Source organism: Molossus molossus, unplaced genomic scaffold (assembly GCF_014108415.1).
Source record: "Molossus molossus isolate mMolMol1 unplaced genomic scaffold, mMolMol1.p scaffold_m16_p_16, whole genome shotgun sequence".
Lineage (NCBI taxonomy): Eukaryota > Metazoa > Chordata > Mammalia > Chiroptera > Molossidae > Molossus > Molossus molossus.
Window position 1 is genome coordinate 5,574,339 of NW_023425351.1, and position 26,168 is coordinate 5,600,506.

Genomic DNA, 26,168 nt, shown 5'->3' on the forward strand with positions numbered 1-26,168 from the left:
TTACTGGTCATTACCAGGGAAGGAATACAAATAACAGGAGAAATTCTTTTGCTGGGCGCATGCCCAGTGGAAACCCAGATGGCACAGGAGGAGGTGCTTCTGCGCTGAGGCATGCACAGCGGAAACGAGATGGCAACCATAAAGGGGAGACACCTAGCTTGGGCAAAGAATCAGATTTCATAAGGGACACAGTACGTGGGAAGATTTAGAAAACAGATTGGTTAGGGGGTGGATCCAACTGCAGCCCGTGAAACATTGGGCAATCGATTGGTTATTGTCAAAGAAGGCCTGATCGTTTCCAAACCCAAGAGAATATAACTCGCGTTTAACAAAGTTCTTCCTCTCTCCTTCTAGGTAACACTCACTAACCCCATTCTTTTGTGCATTCTCTTTCCATAGTAGCCGTGCAACCCTAGCAGCCACCTAGGACCTTGAGCTTCAAGCACAAGACTGGGTACAGCCACCAGTGCTAAGCAGAGTGCAGCTGGGGAGGGACCAGGCTCCCCAGATGGGGACATACGTGGACTACACTGGACTGAGCTTCAGCAAGGCACAGAGCTGTTGGACACCGGCCTTTGCTGTGTGCTTGAGGAAGGCAAGGCTGGGTTTCTTTCACAGTGAGGCAGGTGGAGGTGAGACACAGGAACCTGGGCAGCCTTCCATGTCCACCATGGTAACCTCACCACCAAGCCTCATCCTCCATGCCGGCCGGACCATGCTTCCTTGTGACACCGCACGGACTCCATTTCCACAGGCAACATTATGTTTTTTCCTGTTTTTACTTCTTATACAAATACAGTCACTTTTAACTGTGAAAATATCTCAGAAAATATTTGACCCTTTGCTTGTATCTGTACCTATAATAGGTATTTGCTGATGTCAATCAAAAAAAGTATTGAATACCTGCCGCATGCCAAGCGCTGTTCTTGTTTGGAGACATAACAGAGCAAAACAGATGACATCTCTGTTTCATGAAGATTTTTAGTGGAGATGAGACAAATCACAGAGCAAACAAAATTGCTTTCTGTAACACGCCATGATAAAGCCTGTCATAAACGTTGGGAGTGCTAGCCCCAAAGGGCTTTGCCGTTTACACAGAGAGCTCAGGAAAGGGCTCTTTTAGGAGGTCATTTGAGGAGTGTCACAAAGTACAAAAGTAAACCATTTAGTTATTTAGGGAGAATGGCAACAAGTCAAAGGACCTAAGGCTGATGTGTGCCAAAACATACTAATGAAATTGCAGTGAGTCAGTGGGCAGGTTACAGACAACTAGGGAAGACAGCTGGAGGCATGAGCAGGGTGGTGTGGTAGAGATCGTACAGTGTCCTGTAGTCGTCTTGAAAAGTATGAATTTTACTGAGTCAAATGAAAGCTAATAGAAGCCAATGGTTAGTCACAAAAAGGAAGAGAAATGATAAAAGTAATACAGTTGAGACGTGAGGCTGACCAGTGTCAGAGCAGTGTTTCAGGTATATTTTACTGATACAGCAGATAAGTGTGTGAGAGAAGGGAAGTTCAGATTGCCTCTACGGTCTTGTAAAAGAGCCATTGGGAAGGTAGGATGGTCATTTGAAGTGGGCATTTGGAACCTGGGAGGACGTTGAGTTTGAGAAGTCTAGTAGATATTCATGCAGAGGCAATGAATCTTGAAGGCAATCAACACATTCGTCTGGAATACAGGGAAGAGCTCTGAATGAATTCATAGTTATATGTATGTAAATGGAATTTAAAGCAATGCGATTGGCAATTGATCTGGAAAAATCTAAGTAGCAACTTTTCATAAAAGACTATTAGCATTACCAGATAATTCTGAGAAACTTTTGATCCTCGGCTCTCATTTTTCTACCTAACAGTAAAACCATCAAAACACATAGCATGTAGGGATTTAAAAAATGAGGCACAGTAAGTGGAAGCTACACCTTCCTCCTGCCAGGACCAAACTGGAATTACAACTAAATTACAGAAAAATCATCTTGAATACCCCACTGAAGACAAGCTGAAGAGGAGTCTTATAACCAAGAAAAAGCCACATCAAGACTGGTGAAGACATGCAAGGAGCCAGGTCTGCTCCTACAGGCAGTGGCTGAGGTTCTGGAGTGACATCTCAGATGCAGGGTGTTCCCCCCGAGAAGTGTGGGGTCTAAATCTAAAGCCAGGCTCCCCGGCCCAGAGCACCAAAGCAGGTGCTGTGAAAAGCAGAGGGGTTTCTGTCTGCCAGAAAAAGTCAGAGTCCACTGGAGACACAAGCACCCTCTTAAAGGGCAATGCACAAAATTTTGTGGACTGTGTTGTAGCTCACTGTCCTTAGAATCCAACTTGTCTTTAAGCTGCCCTAATTAACAACCTCAGAGACAGCAAGATGAACAATGGGGAATGTTATAGAGAGCTTTAGCCCCATAAAAATTAACCAGAGTTTGACCTTCACTGGGAATTTGAAAAGCAACATCCTTCAGGAAAAGGGAGGACACAAACGGCCCCAAGGCCAGAGTGTCCTGCATGCTCTGTAAAGAAACTGATAGGGAGAAACTGAAGCTCCCTTTACCCCATAAAACTGTAACTGTTCAACATGTGTGTTTTGCACCTGACTGACCGCTGATATCCGTCTCGAATTTGTTAGTTTTTAAAACTTGGATAATGGAATGAATAGCAGGATAGATGTGTGCTGACCAGTTCACCCAGTTCCCTTTCGCCTCAGCTCCCTCCCCCCTCCGTTCCCTCCTGCTTATCCCTAACTGCCTTCGCTTCTGCACAAGCAGCTTGCTTGCTCTGCTAAACTCTTGAATGACCCCTGCCCTATATAAGCAACCCTCCCCCTGAGCTCGGGGCTGCAGTTCTCCTCTGTGTAGGTTGGCTGCAGTCCCTGCGCAGGTAATAAAACATCCCCAAAAACTGAAAAATGGAGTCTGAGTGTGGTCGATCTCCTGGGTTACAACAGACTGGAGTGGCCTGAGAGTCTGGAGTTTGTGTCTCTGGGGAAGGAACTGAAGAAACAGCCACCAGGATCCGTGTGCGGAGTCACTCTCCCACGGCAGAGGCCGTCTTTCCTGGGTGGAGTTCTCTCCTCTGTGCGGCATCAGCCAAGGGAAAGCAATAGCCCCAGCCTCGGACTCCCTCTTGTCCTATCTTTGGAGCGATGGCCGTCCTGAGGAGTCAGCTTCCTTGGCCAGGATGTAGAGGTCTGGGCGTACTCAGGGGTGTCAGTGACTAAGTTGTCTAGGTTTGGAGTGGGAGTTATTCTCCACATTTTCTTGTGAACCTGAGTGGCACTTCCCCTCACAGGAGATCTGATAGAATCACCCTCTCAGCAACCGGCAGACACACTCTCCAGGCCCTGGAGGCCCCATTCACCTGCCTCCTACCGGGCTCTGCCCTGCTGAGGTAGGGGCAAAATCCAGGAAAGACAGAGTCACGTGGCTCTGGTGTAAAGACTACATCTACCACTATCCCTGAAGCCTGACCAGCACCTCCCCCTCACTGGGGATCTACTGGTCCCATCCTCCAGACTCTGCCAGAGTCTTGTTCTCTGACTGAAGCTAACAGGCAGCCAGGATGCTGTGGTCAAAGATGAACCTTACAGTCAGCCAGCCTTATGGGGTGCCTGGGATATTTGCAGACCTGCCCCCAGGCCCAGTGTAGGTAAAAGCCAGCCTTGGTGCATAGCTTTGTCCTTCCTGCGCACCCCAGGCTCAACAGAGGGAGCCACAAACTGTAGACAGTATCTGACATTAGCCTACACCTGAGTCCTTCCCAAGAAGACAAGAGCCAACATGCCCATTGGCCAGCATCAGACAACATCAAAGCATAATCCAATAAGCTTCAAAATCAACATATCTAAAAGGGAGATCTTGGCAGGCACCAAACCCTGCTGAAGTGAATTGTGCTTCATGTGGTCAACACCTGCACAGCAGCTTGCTTGCCAGGGTCAAGGCTAAGCCTCACAGTCAGCCAATCTGATTAATGATCTCATGCAAAAACTTGCCAATAGCAATCAAGACTCAATTAAGCCCTGGCCGGTTTGGCTCAGCGGTTAGAGCATCGGCCTGCGGTCCGGAGAGACCTGGGTTCGGTTCCCGCTAAGGGCATGTACCTCGGTTGCAGTTTGTCCCTGGCCCTGGTTTGTTGTGCAGGTGGCAGCCACTCGATGTGTCCCTTTCACGTCGATGTTTCTCTCTCTCTCTTCCTCTCCCTCCCACTCTATCTGTACAAAAAATGGAAAAGTGTCCTCGGGTGAGGATAAAAAAAAAAAAAAAAGACTCAATTAAAACAGTAGAGCCCGCATAACTCACACAAAGGACATTTCTAGAGAACCCAGCTCATGTGATCAAGGAGACTGTGTTACTGGGTCACACTTATCACCTACTACATGAGGTCACTCCACAAATACTGGGAGTCATTGCAAATCTACCTAATACATATAAACAAATACAAAGAAGTAGCCAAAGAGAAAAAGAACAGAAGAAACCTCCAAAAAAGCTAAATGAAATAAAGCAAAAGAATTTATCAAATAAAGAGTTCAAAATAATGGTTATAAGGATGTTCAAGGAACTTAGTGAGAACTACAGCAGCATTAAAAAAGACATAGAAGCCATAAAAAGGGACCAGTCAGAAATGAAGAACTCAATATCTAACATCAAAATGCACTGTAAGGAATCAACAGTAGGTTGGACGAAGCAGAGGATCAAATTAGCAATTTGGAAGATGAGAAAAAATACCCAATCAAGGCAGCAAAAGGAAAAAAGAATGAAAAGGAATGAGGATAGTTTAAAGGACCTTCGGTACAACATAAAACAAACAACATCCACATCATAGGGGTAATAGAAGGAGAAGAGAGAGAGAGTGAGGAACTGAGAACTTATTTAAAGAAATAATGACCAAAAATTTTCCTAACCTAGTGAAGAAAAAAGATACTCAAGTCTAGGAAGTACAGAGAGTCCCAAACTAGGTGGGCCCAAAGAGGCCCACACTAAGACACATTATCATTAAGATGGCAAAGTTTAAAGATAGAGCCTCTTAAAAGCTGCAACAAAAAAACAGTTATCTACCTACAAAACAGTATTACAAGAAATGTTAAAGGCCTGCTTTAAGAAGTATAAAAAGAAGAATAGTTAAAAAAAATAAAGTAGCAATAAATAAGTACCTATCAATAATCACTTTATTTTATTATTATTTAAATTTTTCATCCTTTATTGATTTTAGAGAGCAGAAGGGAGAGGGTGAGAGAGATAGAAGCATCAACGAGAGAGAACATCAATTGGCCGCCTCCTGCATGCCCCCCACTGGGGATTTGGCCCACAACCTGGGCATGTGCCCTGACCAGGAATCGAACCAGCGACCTCTTGGTGCATGGGTCGATGTTGAACCACTGAGCCACACCGGTCAGGCTCAATAATCACTTTAAATGCAAATGGCTAAATGCTCAAATCAAAAGATGTGGGGTAGCTGAATGAATAAGAAAGCAAGACCCATATATATGCTGTCTACAAAGACTCAATTCAGAATGAAAGATACACACAGACTATATGAAAATAGATGGTGAAAGATATTTCAACGCAAATGGGAATAAAAAAAAATACTCAGGTAGCAATGTTTACATCTGACATAATAGACTTTAAAACAAAGCGGTAGTAAGAGACAAAGAAGGATAATGATAAAGTGAATAATCCATAAGAGAATATAACCCTTGTAAACATTTATGCACCCAAATAGGAACACCTCATTATGTAAAGCAAATATTGCTGGACATAAAGGGATAGATTGACAGTAATACATTAATAGTAGGGAATTTTAACACCCTATTGAAATAAATAGATAGATCTTCCAGACAGAACATCAATAAGGAAACAGTGGCCTTAAATGACACACTAGATCAGAGGGATTTAACTGATATATGCAGAGACTTTGACCCCAAAGTAGCAGAATATAGATTCTTTTCAAGTGCCCATGCAACATTTTCTAGGATAGACCAAATGTTAGGATACAAACCAATCCCAATATATTTTAAAAGATTGAAATTATATCAAGGATCTTCTCTGATCATCATGATATAAAACCAGAAATTTTTTTACAAGAGGAAAAATGAAAAACATACAAAGACATGGAGGTTAAATAACATGTCATTAACAATGAATGGGTTAACAACGAGATCAAGGAAGAAATCAAGTTACCTGGAGACAAATGAAAATGAACACAAACCATCTCCAATCTCTGGGACACAGTAAAAGCAGCTGTGAACGGGAAGCCCATTACGTTACAGGCTTACCTCGAGAAACAAGAAAAATGTTGCATATATACATATGCACTAATGAAATATGTTTTAATGGAAATAACATTATTGGAAAATAGACATTATAAAAACAATTGATTGTGGTATATAGCACAGAGCCATTATTTATATTTCAAATAAAACACATCCCTCTTTCCTTTTGTATGCAATTTTTTCCCATTCCTGACAGGTAAAAAACTATATGCCCTATAGTACTCATTGTATTAGTTTATGTGTCTACATCAATAACCTTGATTTTATATAAATACAAATCATATAAGTATTATTCTATCCAAAATAAGTTTTTATTTCTGCAATCAAATTTGATGAAACATTTTTAATGTCTATAATTGATCTATTACATACCATTTATTTTATTTATTTAGCTCTCAAATGATCAGGTAGATTAATAAATATACTCTATGTCAATTTATTTTTTGTTTAGATGGTAATGACTTTTGTTTATTTGAAAGCATGTCTCAAGAGAAACAAAAATATAGGGGAGGAGACAAACCAAACAAAATGAATTTTAAATATTTGTTTAATGTTATTATATTGTGTCTGTACATGTTGTCCTTAGGGTCATTCTGATGGAATGTCGATGCAGATAGGATGTCTGTGCACCTGCAAGTCATTTACTGATGTGACACTAAGCTGGCTGAAGCTGTGACTGTCCCTGGCTCTGCTCTCACCGTCAGTCTCACCGCCCTGTAGCAGCCGAGTGCTTTGGTGTCACCAGGGCCTAAGTCAAGGAGCCGAAGCCGTAAGAGTATATCACACACACGAAGATGCCTGATACGATCTGCAAATTCTATGTGAGAACATCAAGAGGATGTTCATACTGTTTGATTCACACTGTTTTAATTGTTATATTCAAAAAGTATGTTATATTAAGCAACTCATTAAAATGAAATTGCCTACTATATCCAGTGCCCCTTTGAAGAAGCCGCTTGCACTGCACGTATGTCCTTGTCACCCCTACTGTTACTCAGGTGAAGCCGACGGAGCAATGAGTTGTAGGAATTGCAAACGATGCAGTGAGTTCTATCCTCAAAATAATTCTCCAAATTGAGCACAGTGGAGGAAAAGCAGCACCTGGGGGTCACGTGACCAGGGTTATAGTCCTAACTCTGAGGCTAACTGAACAACAAAAGGCCCCGGGAGTCCAACAAACTCGGCTCGCAGTGCCCAGGGAGGCATCTGTGTATAACTCCACTTAGAAGGTGGCGGCTGAGAAAGCCTGGCAGTGAATTCCAGCTTCTCTCTGACAACTGGCACCTCCTGCTCTCTTTTCCTATAAGTGTATGGTTGTAATGCAACTGATACCACACCCAGAGAAATGTAACCTTCAAGAATTGCAAAAGTAGTAAAAATCCAGGACTCTACCAAGAACTAACTTTATTTCTTAAAATTTCCAATAGTTCCTCAAAAGACTGTCCTCTGATTCCAAGGATGGAAGGGAAATATTATTTAAATAGTTATTTTTACTAAGGTAAGACACATCTAGGTAGGTCTTCGCATTTGTCAGAAGGTCATATGATTCAGAAAACGAGCATGGGGACCACACAGAACAAACAGAAAGGAGCGTTCTTGGTGGACATGACTGATAGCACTCAGGATAACACACATCTCAGGAGAAATTAAAGCCAGAACTCAAGAACATTTATTCAGTGTGCTGTAAATGTTCTGTTTTAATATACTTATTCACACCAGTAACCCTACAGGTTAGCTCTAATTATAATTCATGATTTAGGGGTAAGGATTTGAAATAAAGATAAGTAATTTATCAATGATATATTGCTGGCGATTAATGGGGCCAAATTGGAGTCAGAAGTCAAGCACAGACAGCCCAATTCTGATTCACATGCTAACACATCACTGCTCTGTCTCTCAAGCAACCAATCTGCTAATCATGTTCATATGGCATACAGAAACAAAATTATAATACTTAGTACATAATAAATGGCTGAAGTATGAGCACACTTTAAGGAAATAAAAATAAAAGCAGTAAAATTATTTATTGAAATAAAATTAACCAGTAACCTATTTTTAGGAATTGTCTTATCTCCAGTTAAGTCCACTGACTGTTGTTCAGGGCAAACAAGGAGGCTATAAGATAATAAAACATGTGCAAACCACAAGTGTTGGTGAGGGTGTGGAGAAAAGGGGACTCTAGTACACTGCTGGTGGGAATGCACACTGGTGCAGCCACTACGGAAAACATTAGAAAAATTAGAAATTGAACTGCCATTTCACCCAGTTATCCCACTTCTAGGAATATATGCTAAGAAGCCTAAAACACCAATCAGAAAGAATATATGTACCCCCATGTTCATTGCAGCACTATTTACAATCGCTAAGATCTGGAAACAGCCCAAGTGTCCATCAGTAGACGAATGGATAAAAAAGCAGTGGTACATATACACAATGGAACACTACGCAGCTGTAGTAAGAAAGAAAGATCTCTTATCCTTTGAGACGACATGGAGGGAACTGGAAAGTATTATCCTAAGCGAAACAAGCCAAGCAGAGAAAGACAAATATTACATGAGCTCACTTATTTGCAGAATATAACGAACATAACAGTCTAAAGAACAGGGTAGTCCCAGAGTCGTGGAAGTAGGGTGGGTTGGGAGGAGAGATAAACCACAGAACTTATATGCATGTATGCATAACCAATGGACATGGACAACAAAGCTGGGGACAGGGTGGGGAGGGACGGGGAGGAGGGTGTCAATGGGGGAAAAAAGAGAAACATCTGTAACAACAAAAAAAGATAATCAAACATGTGTATAGTTATACTAAAACAAAATTGAACTTAGCTCTTATTTTCAAACATCATAACCAATATCTCCAAAGCACAAAACAAGAAAACACACACACACTCGCACACATGTGTGTGTATCTATATCTATATATCATTTATATCTATATCAGTATCATCTATCATCTATCTATTATCTATCTATCTATCTATCTATCTATCTATCTATCTATCTCTATATCCTTGGAAAGGAAAATGTTTCACAGGTGTGCATCATTTCTCTCTTAATTACTCCTTTTTGGCACATTAAATTGAAACTCTATAATGAATATTCTTAAACAGTTTTTTAAAAAATTAAGAATAAGGTAAATTTTGACAAGATCTAACTGTTGATGGATTTAATCCTAAAGGTAAATTTAAATGCTCCTTATTTTATTATTTAGAAAAGTGTATGTTCATTGAAAACATGTCCGCTATTTCACAGCTAGCCAAAGACTCCTTCCCCTTGTTCCTGTGATGTGTGCTTGGAAAGCTGCTGGGCTCACAGGAGGGTAAGCAAACAGACAGTGACATCTAAACACATGTTAAATTCACAATATCAGCTTCATATGTGTCGTAGAAAACATAAAAGTTGACCCACTCCGTAGTTCATTTCGAACAACATAAATGTCTTGACCTATTTACTGTAAATACCACAGACATAGGAAACCACACTTTAAAATATCGGTTGGTAAGGACAGAGCAGTAGGGCTCAGAGTCAGACGCTAACATATTCCTTTACACCGCAGCTGAGTGGTTCCACGCAGAGTACCTCTAATCTTCACTTTTTCTACTTCGTAAAAGTAAGATGTTGAGCAATAGGCTTGATTTAGTCAACTCTGTTAAATATGCAAATGACAACTAACACAAGGTAGACAGTGTTTCGAGTATGTTGCTAAGTTTCTATTAGAAAAAATATTAATTGGAGGAACTGATATTCTAAAAAAATAACAAAATAATAAGAACAATCTTTCATCAGTAAAATAATGTGTAACAGCAAGAATATAGTTATTATTAATAATACTTAAATTATGTGACTGAGCACTGGTATTTCAAACTATCTTTGCCACTGTATCATTAAAAAATACATTTTGAATGAATTTGAAGGACATTTCAACACTAAATTGCAATATTCCTTAATAGATGAAGGCTTCATTTTGACTTTAAGAAACAATAATATAAGGTTCTAGAAGTCCAAAGAGTTTTAACATTTTATTCAATAGTAATTTTGCAAGACAGAAAATTTACAAAAAAGAAATCCAAAATTATTAAGTTTAAAAAGATTATAGAGACTTCCGATCAAGATGGCAACGTAGGTAAACGCGGTATTGTGTCCTCCCACAATCACATCAAAGTTACAACTAAACTACAGAACAACCATCATTGAAAACTGCCTGAAATCAAGCTGAATGGAAGTCCTACAACTACGGAAATAAAGGAGCAGCAACATGGAGACTGGGAGGAGGGGCAGAGGGGTTGGTCCCACAGCCACGTGTGGCGGATAAAAATCAAGAGGATACCTTGGCTGGGAAGGTCCTCCCTGAGGACTGAGGGACAGCATGTCTGTCCAGGAAGAGAATCCCCATCACTTCTGGCTGGAAAAACCAGTGGGAACTGAGGTTCAGGGAGGCTGAGGTGGCGGGAGCCCCAGGAAGCTCCTCTTTAAGGGCCCTGCACAGACTTATTGGACTCTCCCTCTAAGCTTGGAGGGGAGGCAGCTCAAGGGGTGCCAGAGACACACAGGGAAGAACAGAGCTGTTTGGCACTGGAGCAAGGGGGCTTTCTCCTGGACAGACGTGCTGTCAGAGGCCTTTGTTCCTTTGGTGAGCCCTTCCCTGGGGCAGCAGACAGCCACCATATCTGAGACTCCAGCAACCTGGCTCACACTGGTTGCCTCACCCTGGTGCTGCCCTGAGGCCCTACCCCACCCAACTTTCAGGCCCACCCAAACTGTTGCCAGTTGCTTAACCATAGGATTGGCCTGTCTTGGATCCTGCTTCAGGTTTTCCTAAATTCCTTCAAACGAGCAGCATCTGGTCTCAGCTAGCCCCATACCTCTCGTTAAGTAATACACAGAAACAAACACAGGGAGGCAGCCAAAATGAGGAGACAAAGAAACAGGTCCCAAATGAAAGAACAGAACAAAACCCCAGGAAAAGAACTAAATGAAATGGAGATAAGAAACCTAACAGATGCAGAGTTCAAAACACTGTTTATAAGGATGCTCAATGAACTGAGTGAGAACCTCAGTAAACTTAGTGAGGGTTTAAGAGCATAGAAAAGGACCAGTCGGAAATGAAAGAGGCACTAACTGAAATAAAGAATAATTTACACAGATTCAATAGTAGAGTAAAGCCAAGAAGCAAACCATCCATTTGGAATATAAGGAAGCATAAAACAATCAGAACAGCAAAAAGAAAAAAGAATCCAAAAAAAATGAGGATAGTGTAAGGAGCCTCTGGGACAACTTCAAGTGTGCCAACATTCACATTTTGGGGGTGCCAGAAGGAGAAGAGAGAGAACAAGAAATTGAAAACCTATTTGAAACAATAATGGCAGAAAACTTCCCGAACTTGGTGAATGAAACAGACATACAAGTCCAGGAAGCACAGAGTCTCAAATAAGATGAACCCCAAGAGGCCCACACCAAGACACATCATCATCAAAATGCAAAAGGTTCAAGACAAAGAGAGAATCTTAAAAGCAGCAAGAGAAAGGCAGCTAGTTACCTACAAGGGAGTTCCCATAAGACTGTCAGCTGATTTCTCAAAAGACACTTTGCAGGCCAGAAGGGAGTGGCAAGAAATACTCAGAGTGATGAAAAGCAAGAACCTACAACCAAGATTACTCTATCCTGCAAAGCTGCCATTTAGACTCGATGGCCATATAAAGAGTTTCCCAGACAAGAAAAAGTTAAAGGAGTTCATCACCACCAAACCAGTATTATATGAAGTGATGAAAGGTCTTTTTGAAGAAAAAGATAAAATATATGAACAAACAAAATGGCAATAAATACATATCTATTGACAATTGAACCGAAATGAACAAGCAGAACAGAAACATTCTCATAGATACAGAGAACATTTTGTTGGTTGCCAGATGGGAAGGGGTTTGGGCGAATGGTGAAAAAGGTGAAGAGATTAAGAAGTACAAATTGGTTGCTAGACTGACAAACCTCAAAGGGAAGGGGGTAGGGGGTGGGAAGAAATAAACAAAAGAACTCATATGCATAACCAATGGACACAGACAACAGTGTGGGAAAAGGCAGAAGGGGGGTGGGAGTGGGGGAGGGGTCAATGGGGGAAAAATGAGGAACATCTGTAATACATTCAACAATAAAGAAAAAAAAATTAAATAAAAAAAAGCTTATAGAATAACCTAAAATAGACCTGAAGGAATTTAAACTGATTAGAGGATCACAAATAAAGTCCCTTTTCAAAAAACAAATCTTGTGATTGGGACAAATTGATTTGGGCAACAAAACCAATTTTCTAGATTTCTCCTTATGAAAGAATATGTTCTGACTAACTACCCACACAAAATTTTACTAATCAGAAAATTATTATAAAAGGTAATTTGCCATTTATTTTAAATACTTTAAAAGTTTTCAACTGATACATAATTCATTAGTATATAAATTTAATTTGGAATTTGTAAGGAAGATATATTTTTATAATTTATTAAAATTATCAGAATAAATTAGAATATTAGGATTTAAAACAGAAATGATTCTTAGTGCTTCTTTTCAGAATGGTATTCTTCTAATTTAGATTGAAGGGGAATAGATTTTTTCAACGTAAATTTGTAATAATTTATAAATATATTGCTATTAGACTAACTTTGATAAGGATGAAATGCTCCATCAATAATTAGACATATGCCTAGTCAGTGTGGTTCAATGGTTGAGGATTGACCCATGCATCAAGAGGTTGCTAGTTCAATTCCTGGTCAGGGCCCATGCCCAGGCTGTAGGCGGGATCCCCAGCAGGGGACAAGTAGGAGGTGGCCAGTTGATGTTTCTATCACACTCTCCCTCTCCCCTCCTTTCTCTCTAAAAATCCATAAAGAAAAAAAAATTAGACATAAAAAATACAGAGGTATGTTTATAATTTATTTGGAAAACAGTATTGGATATTTTTTGTATATTAAGTTCTTAAAGAAAAAAGGGACTGAATCATTTTATTACCACTCCCATTGCTAAGAGATACTTGTTTGATTTAAATAAGGACCTTGTGTTGCTTTAGAAGCTTCACAAAAACATCATACAGCTGTAATTTTATTACCACAAAGACAAAAAAAATGAAGAATCATCAGATAGTTTTCAAAACTTATGCACAATTATTTAAAATGTTTGAAAAATTCATGCTGTTCCATCGTGGGTGGGGTTGCCCCTCTAGCTGGTTACCAAGATCGACTCCCAATGCAACATGTGAGCTGCTGTGTGGAGGCTGACCCCAGAAAGCTCTATTTGCCCCAACAGGGTCTCTCTCTGGCTGTGCTGTTTGTGGAGCTAATTGGGTCACGCTCTGATGTAGTCTGGATCCTGCCACTAGGTGCATTGGTTCTGGGCCACTTGGAAGGAACTCCAGTGCAGATCAATGTCAAGCTTGGCTTGTGACCAGCCTTGGGCCACCTGTCTGCGCTGGCCTGGGTGTGCACAGCAGGGGCCTAGCTGGCACGAAGGCAGGCTTCCTCCAGAACTGAGCTTGAGAGCAAGTCAACAAAAAGCCCAAGTCTCCTCAAGGTCTGCCACCATCTGTCAGCTACCACCAGGCTAGGCCCCTTAAAGAGCCTCTGGCTGGAAGCAAGTTACATGAAGGATGCTCTCAATCACCACGTAGGGGTTAGTGGTGTTCAAACTTAAGCCAATTCTGGGGTGAAGGCTACTTACCAATAGTCTCAGGGTACACCAAGTACAACCACCACTCGTTGGGTGCCCTCAGACCTTTGTGGTGAGGCTGGATCTCAGGGATTTACCAGGGTGAGCTCTGCACGGTTCATCAGGCCCCAAAGACCAAGACTTGGCCATGCAAAGGGAGGGCTCCACACAGGAACAGTGGTACCGGCTGCATGAGTGAGAGAGCAATGGTCTCTGCCCAAGGGCCACACCAGCAGTTCCAGAGTCTGCCATGACCTCTAAGGGGTGGGGAAACCTTTTTCTGCCACGGGCCATTTGGATATTTATAATATCATTAATGGGCCATACAAAATTATCAAGTAAAAAATTAGCCTGCTATATTTGGTCAGGCTAACTTGGTGAGGCGTGTGATGTTAGCTGGTATTGACTTTGCGGGCCTCATACGGCCCGTGGGCTGGACGTTCCCCACCTGTTAGGGAGTGCCCTGCACTGAGGAGCCCAGCTGGCCACAGCCCACTGTCAATCTTGCAAAGTGCAAGCTCAGAGGGGCGGGACCCCTGCGGGTTGGGAGGGTTGAGTTAGTGGCTGTAACCTGGCTGAGCTAGTGATTCCCCCAGGGGTATGGGGTGGGGAAGGTGAGGCACCACTGCTCCACATAGGCCTGGGCGAGGGGATGGCCCGCCCCAGAGCTCACACTCAGGTTCTGACTTCCTCTGGGTTTGTCCCCAAGATCCCCTCAAGAAAGTCTATACCACAGGCTCAGGCAGTAGGCTCCTCCACAGAGCATTAGCTTGGCAGGATAGGGTGACAGGGGCCAGGAGGGAGCCGGCACAGTCCCCCTAGGCCACACATGTGGAGGGGAGTGCTCAACTCAGGAAAGATGGTGTTGGGGAAAGTGTGGGAGAGGGACTCAGCACAGGGACCCCAGGGGCTGTTTTATGGCCCTCCCCAGAGCCACAGGACCTAATCTGTCCTCAACTACTTCAGTTTGCTTTGATTCCCTCCTTCTGCCAAAGCCCACAATGATTGACTGCAAATTGAGATTTTGTGTGTTGGCCTTTTAAAAGGGCACCTTGGGCCCTGTCCGGTTTTTCTCAGTGGTTAGAGCATAGGCCCATGGACTGATGAGTCTTGTGTTTGATTTCCGGTCAAGGGCACATACCAGTTGGGGTTGTGCAGGAGGCAACCAATTGATATGTCTCTCTCACATTGATGTTTCCCTCTCTCCCTGTCTCTCCCTTCCTCCTTCCCACTCCATTATCTAAAAAAATAAAATAAAATAAATCAATGGAAAATATCCTCAGGTGAGAATTAACAAAATAAATCAATAAATAAGTGAAAAGAAGAGAGCTCTGGTTTTCTAGAAGATTCCTGTCACTGCCTGGCAGACAGAATCTTCACTGATTTCCACAACCAGCTGTTATGTGAGGGCTTCTTTCCAGCTCTTACTCTCCTGGCTGAAAATCTCAGCGTGGGCTCGAGACCCCACGTTCCTTCAAGGGGAATTTCGCAGCTGAGAGATCCCTCAGGGCCAGCCATTTCCACAGCTTCCCTCTTCCTACCAGTCTAGATGTGACTTCTTCTGTAAATATTACACTATAAGACTTCTGTTCAGCTAGTCTTCAGTTGGTCATTCAGGTTGATTGTTCTATAATCTAGTTGTAATTCAAGTTCGGACCTTGGAGGAGGAGCGTGTACTAACTTCCGTCTACTCCATTACCTTCTTCCCGCAGTGGTCTTTCTCCTGCCCAATCTACTGCTGGCTCTGAAAGGGTCAGGCCTGGAATATGTACACAACAAATGGTCCTCCAGTTTTGCATGGTTTTCTAGCCAAGTGATATTGGAGGTGCATTTCTATACAAAAAAGCATATAATTCAACTATTGTAAATGAAGACGGATACTTCATTGACTCCTCTTCTGTTTCCCCATGTATGAGCTGTTGACAGGACAATTACTATAACTTGGCCTTTCACATTATGGCCATTAGAATTGCAGTCCTAAATCCAGCTGTAGGATGAGAACCAGGTTACATGGGGAGCTATACTCAAGGTAAGGACTTTGGCAGGTTCTGTAGAAGGGAGGTGATATTGGTGTCCAGTTAAGTAAGAACAAAATGCAGTAGTAAACTAATCTTTCCTATAGACACTGATATTATAAAATTGTTTTTCTTGGAAGAGATGATCAAGGAGTACACAGTCCCCCCAAAAACATAAGGGGATAAGATACTGAAGAGCTGTGTTAGACAGATATTAAAAATATAATAACCTTTTTATAAATTTAACAATGTTGTTGTATCTGTCAACTTTTAAAATTATTATGTATTATGATTATTTTTCTCATTCTAAATATTTACTTTCAAGCCTAATTTTATATTTCTGTTTTTGCACATTTAAAAAAATTGAGGCCTCAAAATTGAAAAAATGATAAGTTCCACAACATCTGGAAAAATCCCTTGTGATCAACACCCAAAGGCCTCTAATGATAAAGTGTACCCAATGCTAAGACTTAGTTAGTGTGATATCAGTTCATTGGGCAAAGTATTGGCTTTGCCTCTTTATATAAAGTATCTGTTGACCATCCCTCCTTCTTCTAGGTTCTATAAAAATTAACAAAATTCTAGTTTTTTTCCTTTCTTCTCTAGTTTTCATGTTGTTTCATATTCCTCTTCAATTGTTTAATCCTAAATTTCAGACTTAGCATTTGCCATTTGTATTTGACACATCAGTTCACAGTGTGTACACTGCTGAATACTTAGAACTGGGGGCTGAGGTTTGGGAATAACATGCAGTGCAGTTCATCAGCACAGAACTGCTGGTGTCCCTGATACATCAGAGTGGACAGGGGCTACCATGCCGGGAATTGCTGCTTTAGGTGAGAGCCAGGGGCCATCTATCAAGATAGGGCTGCAGTGGGTATTTGCGATGCTGAGAGACTTTGTTAGTAGGAAATAGGATCATCACCCAAGGGTGAGAATGAAAAGTATATGTTAATTTTAAAAAAATAAAAAAAGGTTTAACATAGGTTTTGGTAGATTAGGCAAGAAGATGAAGTAAGAAACTATAGCATGACTATAAAGCAGAATTAAAAGCTTTCTTGAAGTTCTAGTGTAGACTTCAAAACATGGTGTGTCGCCCTGGCCGGTGTGCTCCGTGGTTAGAGTGTTGGCCCATGCACCAAAGGGTCAAAGGTTTCATTCCCAGTCAAGGGCATGTACCTGGGTTGTAGGTTCTATCCCTGGGCCTGGTTGGGGCACATGAGGGAAGCAAACAATTGATGTGTCTCTCTCACATCGATGTCTCTCTCTCTCCCCCCCCTCCCCCACCCTCCCTTCCTCCCTCCCTTTCTCCCTTCCACTCTCTCTAAAAGTCAATGGAAAACAATACCCTCAGGTGAGGATTAACAAAAAAGCGCAACATGGTGTGTCCTTTCCCAGCTACTGCAGCTCTACCGCAGTTAGAAAGTTAGAACTCAGATGAACAGGGCTGGCCTCTGCGCACGCGTGTGCAGTGACTGACCAGGGGCCTTTACGCAGGCTTCTGCTCACGTCCGTCTCCTCCTCCCCAACCTCCCAGCCCTGGTTCGGAACATGTGTTCTCTGATCAGAATCTGGGCAGCAGCCCCTGGTGTGCCCCTCCTCCACCCTAACAACCCCCCATCACATGCTTAAAATCCTTCAGTGTATCTATCTCCTTTGTTCTTTAAATGAGTCATATTCCTTTTTATTTTTTCTATTAGCTTTCCCCCACACCAACACACATCAACACGAACACAAACCTTATACCTAGCACACTAGCCATGCTGAACGTTTTGGTTGTTTCCGTGTACACCTCTGTGCACCTGGGCAAGTGTGCATGTTGCATCCTGTGCCCAGAAGGCCTTTTCTCCGCCCACTCACCAAACCCCAGCCCCAACGAAACACATCTCCATCTGTTTGGTCTTTGAATGATCACTTAGGTTTTAAGTTTATTTAAGGCCTTCTCCAAAGTGTTCTCCTGACATTCCTTCAGCAAGGCTCTTCGTCAGCTCCCCTTTCCTGCACAGTAGCACTGAACCCCGAATGCCTAGAGGGGTGCTCGGCACACAGGCAATACTTGATGAGCACTTATAATATGAATAAAGAAAGAAAAACCCATTCACCATTTAGTTAATACATTCATAATCTTCTCAATAACCTCCGGATGCCTTATTAGCCCCATTGAACAGATGCAGAAATTGGAGTTGACGGCGACTAATCCGTTTACAGAAGGTGCTGAGTTCATCCCTCCTCAGCACCTGGCCAGGCTTCTCAGTCCCATCCTTCTGATCTGTCAGTGCTCACAGTAAGAAAGAAAGGGACAATCTAGTATAACATACAAGAACGAATTTTGTGACAGATTGCAAGATTCAAATTTTTAGTTATCTATTCTTGAGCTATTTAAACTTTTTTGCCTCAGGTTTCATATCTGTGAAATGAGAATAACAATGACTTCATAGTGGTGTTTTAAACGTTAAATAAATTGTTGTGTAAGGCAGATAGAGCAATAACTGGAGTGTGTATGTAGGCTCTGTACACGGGGTAGTGATTATTTCCTCATTTTTGTTGTTGCTGGTGTAGCCTCCTATCAGAAGAGAGTTTTCACAATTGGTGATTCCAGGAGAGATGTTCTGTGATCCAGATTGTTAAATCGTGCTTTTAAATTTGCCTTATCTAAGTGATCCCTGCCTGGAGACAGGAGTCTCCGACTCACACACTTTGCAGAGAACTTCTGCCTCGCAGTCGGAGATGGCTGGCTGTCAGAAGCCCTCTTTGAGGTTTGCTACCCAGATCCAGACACCTGAGACCAGGCTTCTGGTCACACCAGCGAGCCTCCAGGCTGATCTGCATGCAGGAAAATCATCTATTTAGTACTGAGTCTGATGGCCACCCCTCTGCATATGTCCTCATGCTATATAAAATGTCTTTTAGTACCAAAAATCCTCAGTACATAATATTGTAAGTCAACTGTAAACCCATGAAGCATAGAACATTAGTGCTGTATGCAATAATGGTAGAAACATGTTCTTATTTACATAAAACCAGTAACAGGAAATTTGTATTTTATTCAATGTCAAAATACTTATCTCCAGGACTCATTAACCTGTATCAATATTTTCCCAAAGCAACTAATAGGGTTAAGGAAAATGTTATGTTGAAAGATAAATAAGAAGTGTTCTTTGGCCTTAATTTGGGCAGAGTGGAAATACCTGGGCACATCCAAATACTTGTGATAGCAGTATACACAGAATTGCTTTTCTAGAAGTCAGCTTAGATATATAAACATTGTCAGTAAAATATTTAAATATTTCCCAGCCAGGAATTCCCAAACTTGGAATTTATGTTAAAGGCACTATCTTGAAAGTTATGTAATGTAATGTGTGAACAAAGATCAATTCTTTGCTATCTTTTTGTCCTTTTATATTTACTTAACGTCTGTGTCACCCTGATAAAATTTCAGTTCCATGAAAGCAGAGATTGTTTTTCTGCCTTTTCTTTCCAGCCATCATGAGTGCTTAGCAGATTACCTGGTATATGGCAATAATCAACATTTATCTATTAAATGTCGAAGAATAATTGTTTTGTTATGTCTGATAGACAGACTGAGGAAATATCTAAACAGCTAAGTAAATATGGCCAAATAATTGGATACATAAAAACTACAAAACAAAAAACAAAGTATTGTTGGAAGAATATTAATTTACATAAAACATTCAAGACATACCTTTACATAAAAAATCAGAAAACTTTGCAAAAATATTTTAAAAGAAAAATAAAATATTGTTTATATGGAACCAGACATAATTCATATCACCTCCTTTAACATTGTCCTTATTTAAATTATTATAATAAACTACATTATTTTTAAATGTTTAAAGATATTTAAAAAAAATAGAAGGATACAAAGACCACATTAGCCACTTGGAAACAGTTTGGAAATAATTTAAGTCTAAATAAGAATACAGTAATGCATGTTAGACATGAAAGTTATATTAATGCATGAAAAGTTATATTAATGTATGATAAGTGAGTGGACAAAAAAATCACTGATTTGTTAGGATTTTCTATCTTTATTTTTATTTTTTCTCTCTCTTTTCCTTTTCCCCTCCCTTCCTCTCTCTCCTCCTTCCTTCCTCTCTTTTTTTATTATTTCTTTTTAATTACAGTAGTTTTTCTTTTCTCAAAATTCAATTAGAAAACAATTTTATTTGTCATTTTGGTAAGTATTTCATTTAACTAGAGTTGAGTACAATCTCATTTTTTTCAGATACTGGCAGATTTTTAGACATTCCCAGAGATTGCCCTGGCCGGTTTGGCTCAGCGGTTAGAGCGTTGGCCCACGGACCAGAGAGACCTGGGTTCGGTTCCCACTAAGGGCACGTACTTCGGTTGCAATTTGTCCCTGGCCCCAGTTGGGGTCATGTGGGTGGCAGCCAGTGTGATGTTTCTCTCTCTCTCTTTCTCCCTCTCTCCTCCCACTCTATCTGAAGATAAGTGCAAAAATGTCCTTGGGTGAGGATTAAAAAGAAGAAGTTTCCAGAGCTTTTTACCAGCAATAAATTCAAGTGTTTCAGGGTTGTTCCTCCATAATTATTCCCACAATCAAACTGAAACCATGCACAGTGATGAGCGAGCAATGACCTAGATTTTTATTTTGCTTTCATGCTATTTTAAACGTCAGCTTTAATCTAGAATTATTCTATAGAGAAAAAATTCTGAACATTCTTGAGGTAATCATCTTCCTTTGTCTCTGCTTTCAGACACTTTTGATACGTTTCATTATGTGTAAAGTTTTCAACATTTTCTCCTCTACTGAGTTTTTAACTGAACAAGAAATAATTGACATTCAAAAAGCTTGGTTCTTCTTGATTATACAAACAAGGTCAACCTTAACAAGGACTAATAATCAGTCTTTAGTACTTCCAGTCCTGTAGAACCCAGAGTAGAGACTGGGTATAGATTATTATTTAGGTTTTATAAAGTATTCTCACTTTTTTATTAAAAATGGCTACAGGAACCATTTGGAATTTTAAAGAATTCTTGATACTTTACTATTGTAACAATTTTGTGTATAGCACAGAAATTTAATTGATTAAAAATGATTATATATTGTTTTGCATACTCAGAGTGATAACCTTACCCTGAGAATGTTTTTTAAAATGACCTTCCTTTGCAATATGCCTTTATATCTTCTACATTTTCTAAATCAAAGACTTACCCAAATCTTTCTCTGCTGTATTTTACTGAGCAAAATACTATGGTAATAAATGATGTTTAAATTCAGACCATTTCCAATTGCACTTTCTACTTCTTCCTCAGCAGATTTCTGCCAAGCTTTTCCTTGTTTGCTCCCTAGACTGAGGGTATACATAATTTATTTGTCTTGACCTTGTATTTACTTTTATAACCATGCATCCTTTCTTTTCAGGAGCTAGTTATGAGCCAGAACACTGTTTGCTGAGGAAAAACGATTAAAACTTGTACTACCGACTGATCATACCTTGAGAATCTTGCACATGATCTCATAAACTGAAAAGGTTTTTTCTGCTCGGGTCCAGTCCCACGTTGTCACCTTTAAAAAATGAGAAACAATATGCCATTTGTTTCAGAAAGATGCTCCTGTTCCTGTCTTTATGCTATTTATACACTGTGGGTCGAAGGGAACCTGTCACATGCAGTCTCTCGGCTGTGAGCTCCTCTGTCCGGGGTTCACGTGGCAGCTGCGGTTTCTGTCTTGGAGGCTTTATCGCCGTTTCTCTTCTCGCTCAGCAAACACCTCCTGTTACACGCACCGATCTCGACTTGCCCAGTGTATTTACGTATTTTAAATAATGTGTGTATTATTTACAAATAAATACTAAGTATTAGTATTTCACTCATGTAATTTTATTATTTTCATTTACTGCTCATTACCTACAAAGGAGAATGCTAGATAGCAACCCTGGGTTTAATTTTCTAGAAAGACATAATTTATATTAAAAGTCATTCCAAGATGTGAACACTTTACAAAATTATGAAGACACCAAACACCACAATGATGATATTTTACTCACTAAAGTTTGAAACATATATCTATCTTTTCAGTCATAATAAATTATTCAGAGCAGTAATATAGTAAAAATAAATATTAATGGCTTTTTAACCTGCCTTACTGGTGTTTTGAACTTTGTACATAGACATTTAAAACAGCAGTAAGTCAGACTTGACAGTTCTAAGACCTTATGCATTATTAGACCTCCAAGTGAGGGGTCTGACATTTGATATTTCTATTCAATAAATATTTATTGAGAATTACTGTTGTGTAAAATCCATGTTTCAAAAGCAAGATATTAGGTGCAATAGATACCCATACATATTTAATACAAAGCCAAATGACTAGCATATAGAATATCAAAAATATGATGATTGGATATAGACAGATTTGTGTTACATAAACATAACTTGACTCTCATAAATGCTTCAGTAGAAAAGATTTCTAGGTTTTTCAAGGATTATAATATAATGTTTAATGCTACAATGCATATATTTAGCAAAATCTACTCAAAAACATTTGGTTTTCTTTTTTTCTGTAGCTTACTTTAAAAGTATATCGGTAACATATGATTTGTAGAGTTTGATGTCATTCTGTTATGATAATATGGACAGATAAGAATGTGGGTCAAAAATACTTACTGGAGGTGCCAGAAACTTGTAAAGGCAGGAGCCCCTGAGGGCTAGAAACACTGGCGAGTACACACAGTCTTGAAGAGGGTCCTGCTCCCGTGCTTCACACCACCCCATATAGACTATCTGCAAGGCAATTCAGTGTAATTACTGCCCAAAGTCTCACATCAGATGTGTTATGTGTATTTTTCCACATCTTAGTGCTCTCATAAAAGTATTAAGTTAATTGATGCAAAAAGTACATTAACAAGATTTGCCTTCAATACCTATATGTGAACACTAATAAAAATTTGTAATATGTTTCCATGAGCACTTATCCAATGTTTATTTGTTTCCATAATCCAACTTGGCATAAATGATGTTTCCCACTTTCCACCATGTGTAGTATAAAAATATTTCTTTGGAACTGAATTCATTGACTAAAACTGTCTGTTTCCCAATTAGTGACATTTTACTATCTGGGAATGTGATCCCAGGATAAAATAATCAAGTGGATAATGAGATAAGTCAAAGATGTTATGAGCATTAGTATGGTGTACAGTATTTCCCCTGTGCTTGCTGGGTGTAGTCACTGATCTAGGATGACTAAGCATTGTCCAAGCATTACTCCTATATCAAACGGCAGTGACAAGTCCTTTGCTTCTAGCTTTTAAATTGAAGTGGATCAATTTCCAAAAGAAAATTAAATGGTCACTCCTCTTTTTATCCTTTGGTTGAGGTGAAGGTCAAACATGTACATAAACATTTATTAAATGAATATTACATTAGTGAAAATATATTCATATGTCATTTTATTTATCTCTTACCACAGACTACGTGGTAGAGGTGCCTGGGAGAATATATTTTCTACATCACATAATTTACTTTGGTGTTGGTGTTGGCAGAATGTTCTTTCTTACTCTAAAACTTCCATTCTTTTAACTCTTTTAAAATTATGATGTTATTTGATTAAGTATCTACCTGGCAATATAAGCAATGATAAAGAATCAATTACTACAGCTAGTTTCTCTTATGTTATTATTAACCAGTGAAGACAAGGAGGTCAGTTTGTAAGGAATGTAAATGTTTTATCTCGATGTTGTATACCTGAAATTAATATAATATTGCATATCAACTGTAATAAAAAAAATAAATTAAAAAAATAAAAGAGTAATGAAGTTTTCTAGCTGAAAATACCATAAAGGAAAAAGGAAAATGATTTAGGTAACTATAGAAGGATATATAATTTGTCAGAATAATTGAGATAGAATAAAATTAGGAGGTAATTATTGTACACTTCCAGTTGTTGTACTTTATGTAATCAGACAACCCGCTAAATGAAGTTGCCTTAGAAAACACTAAAAATGTTACTCTTTATATGTGCTTAAAACACTACATATTTTATAGGCTATAAAATAAAGCATTACCAGAAAAAAGCAACAACAAAAACCTCATAGAAATAAAGTGGTTGATAAAGGTGATTCCAAATGTGGATCAGCTTCTGCCAAGGGGCATTTTCCAGTGCAGAAGGGGCCAGCGAAGGTTGAGATACTTTCTTCAGCCTGTTTCAGGACATGAGGCAAAGCTCAGGACCCTCGGAGCGGGGTGAGCCTCAGTGAGCACTTCACTCTCATTGCAGGTCACAGGCGCCTGCGTCCCAGCAACAGTGCTGAGCCAGACGTCATTGAGCTCTTACAAGAACAACCTTGTATGATTCAGAAAATGTCAACCTTGAAATGACTCATGATGATTATTTTCACTTTTATTGAATTTATTGGGGTGACCTGGTTAATAAAATTATGTTCCAAGTGCATAATTCTACAACACATCTGTACACTGTATTGTGTGTTCACCACCCCAAGTCAAGTCTGTCCACCACCATTTATTTCCCCTTTACCCTCCTCCACCTCCATTCCTCCACTCCCTGGCAGCCCCCAGGTTTCCACGAGTAGATGAGGGGATAATAAAGCTATAACACATTTACAAAATGGAATACTACTTGACCATAAAAAACTTACCCTTTGCCACAGTATGAATGGGCCTGGAGACCACTATGCTAAGTGACATAGCCAGTCAGAGAAAGACACGTACCATATGGGTTCACTCATGTGTGGAATCTAATGAACAAAATGAACTAACAAGCAAAACAGGGACAGACTCAGAGAGAGAGGGCAGACTGACAGCTGTGGGGGGTGGAGGGGAGGGGGGCGGTGGTGTAGAGAAACAAGAAAGAAACAAAAGAGAAAAAAACTCATGGACATGATTCATGATGATTTTAGATTTTATTTATTTCAGACTCCTGGCTAAAGAAAATGAAAGTCCTCTGTAAATGATGATAATACTATCCTGTGCCTCAATTTATTTTCATTTAAAAAGACTATGTTCTGGATATTCTAAAAATATAAATGTAAGGCAAATCTAAAACATAAGTGTACAGAAAGTTTGTGAAGACAAGAATGGAAAATTTTTAGAAACTAACTGCAGCCAAAAATAAACTGGCCTACCAATACTAATAGAAAATGTAGACTTAAGGCAAGAATTATTACTGGAAATAAAAAGAAAAAAATTAGCTGAGGCTGGAGTAGCTCACGCTTAGAGCCAAAGGGTTGCAGGTGTGATCCCCAGCCAAGGGCAGGTGCCTGGGCTGCAGGTGTGATCCCCAGCCAAGGGCAGGTGCCTGGGCTGCAGGTGTGATCCCCAGCCAAGGGCAGGCGCCTGGGCTGCAGGTGTGATCCCCAGCCAAGGGCAGGTGCCTGGGCTGCAGGTGTGATCCCCAGCCAAGGGCAGGTGCCTGGGCTGCAGGTGTGATCCCCAGCCAAGGGCAGGTGCCTGGGCTGCAGGTGTGATCCCCAGCCAAGGGCAGGTGCCTGGGCTGCAGGTGTGATCCCCAGCCAAGGGCAGGTGCCTGGGTTACAGGTTTGAACCCAGGCCTGGTCGGGGTGGGTGTGGGAGGCAACCAACTGATGTGTCTCTCTCACACTGATGTTTCTCTAACTCTCTCCCCCTCCCTCCCTCCCTCTGCTCTCTCTAAAAAAAATCAACAGAAAAAATATTCTTGTGTGAGGATTAACAACAGTAAAAAAATTCATAATGATGCAGTGTCAAATCTAAAGATATCAATAGTAATGATTAGATTTCATGTATCTGATAACATCATTTTAAAAGCTATAAATTAAAAACTGATGAAACAACAAAAGAAATAAACAAATTGATAATCATGGAAGGAGACTTTAACACAATTCAATAAATAAGCAATTAGATGAAAGTAAATAATCTATCAAGGTATGGAGATTTTGAACTATATACTTAATAAAATTTACCTAATTGACATTTAGGACACTAGACTCAACAAAAATCTAGTACACACTTTTTAAATTTTACTGGAAACTGCAAAAAATAATTATGTGTTTTGGTCTCAAATAAGTTTTATTATTCAACGATGTGCGGCATCCTAAAAGGAATTAAATCAGAGAACAGTATTTAAAGATAACGGGAATATCACCCTCAAATGTTTAGAGCTTAAACAACAAACATGCACAAATCAAAGAAAAAACATAAAAGGAAGTTAAAAAACAGGTTGAACCAAAA

General features: G+C 40.2%; 1 protein-coding gene across 1 annotated transcript in view; it reads right to left on the reverse strand.

Annotated features, from left to right (window-relative positions):
- SNTG1 (syntrophin gamma 1) overlaps positions 1–26,168 on the reverse strand; it is an 866,981-nt gene that overhangs the window by 65,127 nt on the left and 775,686 nt on the right. Inside the window, exons 14-15 of the mRNA XM_036263979.1 lie at positions 22,611–22,727; positions 21,439–21,510 (exon numbers count right to left, since the gene is read on the reverse strand). Of these exons, the coding sequence (XP_036119872.1) occupies positions 21,439–21,510; positions 22,611–22,727 (189 nt within the window). The remainder of the gene's footprint in view (positions 1–21,438; positions 21,511–22,610; positions 22,728–26,168) is intronic.